The 6,401-nt window shown below is 45.3% G+C and overlaps 1 protein-coding gene across 1 annotated transcript; it reads right to left on the reverse strand.

Moving 5' to 3' along the window:
* Positions 1-1,252: 1,252 nt before the first annotated feature.
* LOC121892397 (cyclin-dependent kinase 5 activator 2-like) lies at positions 1,253-5,669 on the reverse strand (the record flags this gene model as incomplete). The annotated part of the gene is made up of 3 exons (XM_042405434.1): positions 5,238-5,669; positions 4,403-4,540; positions 1,253-1,582 (listed from the first exon to the last, which is right to left on the reverse strand). Coding segments are annotated over exons 1-3 (900 nt in total), but the record flags the coding sequence as incomplete, so codon positions are not given.
* Between the last annotated feature and the right edge of the window lie 732 nt (positions 5,670-6,401).

Raw genomic sequence — 6,401 nt, forward strand, 5'->3', positions numbered from 1 at the left:
AATGTCACAGGATACATGTTTAGCTTGTCACTGCAGGAAAAGTTTCAATATAGGTGATATTCTGATCTGGCCAGCTGGGCGGTAGCTGCTACCGAGTCAGTCTCCTTCTCTCTAATCCACTCTATTAAACTGCTACTGCAGCTGGAGACAAACATTCATGTCATCATAATGACGGTTATAACTCATCACATGGAAACAACACAGATGAAACAAGAAGCATAGAACCAAAGCCTTACCAGTTCTTCATACATATACTGGCTGTGGCAGCCTGCAGGTTACGGGTCTAAAAGTTCTTGTAGTGGAATAAGATGTTTGATTTCCCTGTTGCTGCCCAAACTCCCACAGAATCTGTGCCTATGAACACAATGGCTGTGCTCTGTTGGAGCTGTAGCAACACAAACTGTCCTGATTTCCACCACGGTTTCAGCCAAATCTAAACTACACAGAATTTTGACCCCAAACACACAAACCTACACTAACCTTTGTACAATTATATCTGGTGCATTTGGTGTGAAACAGTTTTAGAAATCACTGATGAAAAAGTTTTGGTGGTTAGGGTTGGTGTCTATTTTGATTCCTTGTAGAGCATCTTTCAGTTTCTTTTTTCTTTGATCAATGAGTTCTGTGATGTTTTCTGTCTCTGTTGTCAACAACATCCCCCCCTCCCCCCCCAGTTGTACTAAATACCTTCCTGCAGCACTTACTGACACATAAAGCTATCTTAAGTTATGTAACTAAATCAAATAAGGCTGGAGAACATATGCTAGGTTGCCATGGTAACTTGTCTACATCCACGATGGTACAATCAGAAGATACTATTGGTTTTCATTGACAGCATGCAGTTAAAGTGAGCTAGTGTCCATGTTTCAGTCTCTCCTCAGCAGAAGGTCAAAGGTCGTGATCGATCAGACTGTGTTTAGTAGACGTTGGACTGCTCATCAGTTGCCATGACAACGGCGTTGAAGCTGCAGGTGCAGTCGGTTTACATTCAGACCTCAGCAGGTCGACAGGTGCCGGGTGTGTCTCATTAATAATACTGTGGTTCTCTCTCTCTGTTCCCCTCTTAGCGATCCAAATCATCAATCCTGCTGCCTCCTTTGTTTTCTTTCTCCTCCTCTTTCTCTCTCTCCTGCCTCTCCTTTTCAATCTCCTCCTCCTCCTTGTGTTTCATTTTCTCCTTCTCTTTCTCTTTCACTTTCTCCCTCTCTTTCTCTCTCTCCTTCTCTTTCTCCCTCTCCCTCTCTTTCTCCCTCTCCTTCTCTTTCTCCCTGACTCCTCCCTGGTTCTTTAGGTCCTGAAACACCTCGGTGAAGAAGTGTGGGTCAATGTTGATTCGCAGCATATCAGCACTCAGCTGGTCAATCAGCTCCAACGCCCGCTCCCAGAATGCATCACGGCTAGATTCCACCAGGAAAGGCTTGAGCGGGTATGAGATCTCATTTCCCAGGTAGGAGTAGGCCAAGTAAAGGCAGGTGAGGAATGTGGCATGGAGCTCCTGCTCTGAAGACGTGTCCTCATCCACCGCCTCCCTGCACAGCAGGTAAACGAAAACCAGACTGGCAGGACTGATAAAGCACTGGTCCTGCAGGGGGACAGGACAAGTAGTACTACTACAGAGAAAAGAATACTAATGTTACAGAAACAGGAAAAAGAGTATTCATAATACAAGACACGACAAAGTCATAATACATTTACCAAAGAGAAAAACCACAGTGGTGTAAAGTAGTGTATTATTTTCACTACACTGTTGTTCAAACGAACAACAAATAGAAATTGGAAGTGCTACTTGCCCAAATGTACTACTACTACTACTTACTTACTAGTACTACAGGAGCTAGTAGAGGGACTAGTTACAGAGGTAGAGGGACTACTTACAGAGGTAGAGGGACTAGTTACAGGGGTAGAGGGACTAGTTACAGAGGTAGAGACACTAGTTACAGAGGTAGAGGGACTAGTTACAGGGGTAGAGGGACTAGTTACAGGGGTAGAGGGACTAGTTACAGGGGTAGAGGGACTAGTTACAGATGTAGAGGGACTAGTTACAGATGTAGAGGGACTAGTTACAGAATTAGAGGGACTAGTTACAGATGTAGAGGGGATACTTACAGAGGTAGAGGGACTAGTTACAGGGGTAGAGGGACTAGTTACAGAGATAGAGGGACTAGTTACAGAGGTAGAGGGACTAGGTGCAGAATTAGAGGGGCTAGTTACAGAGATAGAGGGACTAGTTACAGAAGCAGAGGGGCTAGTTACAGAGGTAGAGGGACTAGGTGCAGAATTAGAGGGGCTAGTTACAGAGATAGAGGGACTAGTTACAGAAGTAGAGGGACTAGTTACAGAGATAGAGGGACTAGTTACAGAGGTAGAGGGACTAGTTACAGAGGTAGAGGGACTAGTTACAGAGGTAGAGGGGCTAGTTGCAGAATTAGAGGGACTAGTTACAGAGGTAGAGGGGCTAGTTACAGAGGTAGAGGGACTAGGTGCAGAATTAGAGGGGCTAGTTACAGAGATAGAGGGACTAGTTACAGAAGCAGAGGGGCTAGTTACAGAGGTAGAGGGACTAGGTGCAGAATTAGAGGGGCTAGTTACAGAGATAGAGGGACTAGTTACAGAAGTAGAGGGGCTAGTTACAGAGATAGAGGGACTAGTTACAGAGGTAGAGGGACTAGTTACAGAGGTAGAGGGGCTAGTTACAGAAGTAGTGGGGCTAGTTACAGAGGTAGAGGGGCTAGTTACAGAGGTAGAGGGGCTAGTTACAGAGATAGAGGGACTAGTTACAGAAGTAGAGGGGCTAATTACAGAGATAGAGGGGCTAGTTACAGAGGTAGAGGGGCTAGTTACAGAGGTAGAGGGGCTAGTTACAGAGATAGAGGGACTAGTTACAGAAGTAGAGGGGCTAGTTACAGAGATAGAGGGGCTAGTTACAGAGGTAGAGGGGCTAGTTACAGAGGTAGTGGGGCTAGTTACAGAGATAGAGGGGCTAGTTACAGAGGTAGAGGGGCTAGTTACAGAGGTAGAGGGGCTAGTTACAGAGATAGAGGGGCTAGTTACAGAGGTAGAGGGGCTAGTTACAGAAGTAGTTGGGCTAGTTACAGAGATAGAGGGGCTAGTTACAGAGGTAGAGGGGCTAGTTACAGAAGTAGTGGGGCTAGTTACAGAGATAGAGGGGCTAGTTACAGAGGTAGAGGGACTAGTTACAGAGGTAGAGGGGCTAGTTACAGAAGTAGTGGGGCTAGTTACAGAGATAGAGGGACTAGTTACAGAGGTAGAGGGGCTAGTTACAGAGGTAGAGGGACTAGTTACAGAGGTAGAGGGGCTAGTTACAGAAGTAGTGGGGCTAGTTACAGAGATAGAGGGGCTAGTTACAGAGATAGAGGGGCTAGTTACAGAGATAGAGGGGCTAGTTACAGAGATAGAGGGGCTAGTTACAGAGGTAGAGGGGCTAGTTACAGAGATAGAGGGGCTAGTTACAGAGGTAGAGGGGCTAGTTACAGAGGTAGAGGGACTAGTTACAGAGATAGAGGGGCTAGTTACAGAGATAGAGGGGCTAGTTACAGAGATAGAGGGGCTAGTTACAGAGGTAGAGGGGCTAGTTACAGAAGTAGTGGGGCTAGTTACAGAGATAGAGGGGCTAGTTACAGAGGTAGAGGGGCTAGTTACAGAAGTAGTGGGGCTAGTTACAGAGATAGATGGACTAGTTACAGAGGTAGAGGGACTAGTTACAGAGGTAGAGGGACTAGTTACAGAGGTAGAGGGGCTAGTTACAGAAGTAGTGGGGCTAGTTACAGAGATAGAGGGACTAGTTACAGAGGTAGAGGGGCTAGTTACAGAGGTAGAGGGACTAGTTACAGAGATAGAGGGGCTAGTTACAGAAGTAGTGGGGCTAGTTACAGAGATAGAGGGGCTAGTTACAGAGATAGAGGGGCTAGTTACAGAGATAGAGGGGCTAGTTACAGAAGTAGTGGGGCTAGTTACAGAGATAGAGGGACTAGTTACAGAGATAGAGGGGCTAGTTACAGAGATAGAGGGGCTAGTTACAGAAGTAGTGGGGCTAGTTACAGAGATAGAGGGGCTAGTTACAGAGATAGAGGGGCTAGTTACAGAGATAGAGGGGCTAGTTACAGAAGTAGTGGGGCTAGTTACAGAGATAGAGGGACTAGTTACAGAGATAGAGGGGCTAGTTACAGAAGTAGTGGGGCTAGTTACAGAGGTAGAGGGACTAGTTACAGAGATAGAGGGGCTAGTTACAGAGATAGAGGGGCTAGTTACAGAGATAGAGGGGCTAGTTACAGAGGTAGAGGGATTAGTTACAGAGGTAGAGGGACTAGTTACAGAAGGCCTGCTTCCATTTTAGCTTTTTGCTATTTTTCTAAATGATGACATGACAATTGATAACACACACCTGCCAGCCCTGAACCAGCAGCGCTCGGTCAACATTTCTGAACCACAGGATGATCTGATTGGACGACAGCTCTTTAAGTTTGACACAACGACGACACAGAAAGTCTGAAAGACAACGAAGGAGTTCACCTGTGGAAGCCTGCAGATGAGAGAAGAGAAATTGTGACTCATCAGTGTAATTTCAACAAAAATTTCAACATCATTAAAACTTTGAGTCTGTAGTTGTTTGGATCAATTTCCCTTTGTTTACCCCTGATGAGTAATTCTATTATTCTGTGAAACCTGATTTAGGTTTGTGCCAATACCAAAAGTTTCTGACTGTAAACATTTTCCTTTACAGTATAATTTCAATTACTAATTGTTATGTTAATTTAGTAGCATTTACTTGATGACCTAAAAACTTGCATTGATTTATTCATATTAAGTGTATATTTGATTCTGGACAATGAATATTTGATATGACAAGAACTTTGAAAAACAACAGATATATGTTCAACCCTATCAAGTTTGAATGTGAATGTTGAAACATCTAGAATCCAGATTAAATAATATTTCATGACACCTTTTTCGTTTCATTGTTTCCTCGGTTATAGTGAGACCTACTGATGAGGTTATATTTTAACTAGTTCTTGTCTATTTGAGTCGTGACTGTGCTGTATTTAAATGATTTAACAAACAATAAGGCACATATATCAGGTTTATAAAGCTTCTGATAATCATTTTGATTGATCATTCAAAATGTTATATGTGATTTTGATTTATATCTCTCTGTGTCATTTTCTATTAAAATCAATCCCATCTCTCTCTCTCTCACACACACACACACACACACACACCTGCACCACCACCCTCTGCGGTGAGATGATCAGGTCCGGCCTGCCCTGGTTCTGGTTCTGGTTCTGGTTGTGTTCCGGGACGGTGGGTACAGGTACCGGGATGGGTCCGTGTCTGTGGCCGGCCTTCAGCGCTCGATGGCGGCTGTCGGTGGCGGCCTGCTCCCGCTGCACGTGCCCAGGCTCGGACACCGCAGGTTTTACTTTCTTCCCGCCCTTCCTCTTGACTCGTGCGGCTACGAGGCGTTTCTTCCAGCTGAGCGCGTGCAGCAGCACCGGGTGCCGTTTCTTCTTCTTCTTCTTCTTTCCATCCTTCTCCTCTTCCTCCTCCTCGCGGGGTTCCAGCGGCTTCTGCACCGCGGGCTCCGCGAGCTTCTCCGGCCCACGAGCCGCAGCTTTCCGCGAGCCCGGAGACAGGGACAGCACCGTTCCCATGACGACACACAGACCGACCAGCGCGAGCCTCTCTGCAGCGGCAGCGGAGGAGCTGAATGTCTGTCCGTCCGGTTTCCCGTTAAAACGCTAAAAATTAAAAACCATCATGAAGACAAAAGAAGCATAAATCTGTCTGCGGGTCCATCACTCCACCACCCGTCTCTCCTCCCGCCTGTCTGTCTCTCTGTGTCCGTCCGTCCGTCCCGGTGTCTCTGACTATCTACCTGTCTCTCTCTCTACCTGTCTCTCTCTCTGTGACGCAGACTGATGGAATGAATCAGAGGGGGCGGGGCTTCTGCAGAGAGACTCTGTCCGTGGTGCTGAAGCTGAACGTGAGTTCAGTTGTGTTTAAAGCTGCAGTTAAGAAAAAGCTTCAGATTCTAAAGACAGCAGTGTCCTGTCCAACCGGAGCAGCTCCTCATAACAAAAACTACATTAATACTACAGCTAAGTTCTCCAACTCAACATTACACATTATATATAGAATGTAATATACACAGTATGTATATATATAGGCTACTGTATTATACACCATGTACTGTACTAATCTTTGTACAAACATAAACACAACTGTTTCATACAGGAAATAACACAAATAAAAGCAAAATGGGTTTCAAATTGTTTTTAATCATTTATTTGATTTTCTGAGATCTTAATCTGAGCTCTTGTTTTCTTTAGTGTCCATCAACAGCACACTCAAAAATCACATTTTGTAGTCTCCATAGTGACAGT

Source organism: Thunnus maccoyii, chromosome 24 (genome assembly GCF_910596095.1).
Source record: "Thunnus maccoyii chromosome 24, fThuMac1.1, whole genome shotgun sequence".
Taxonomy (NCBI): Eukaryota; Metazoa; Chordata; class Actinopteri; order Scombriformes; family Scombridae; genus Thunnus; species Thunnus maccoyii.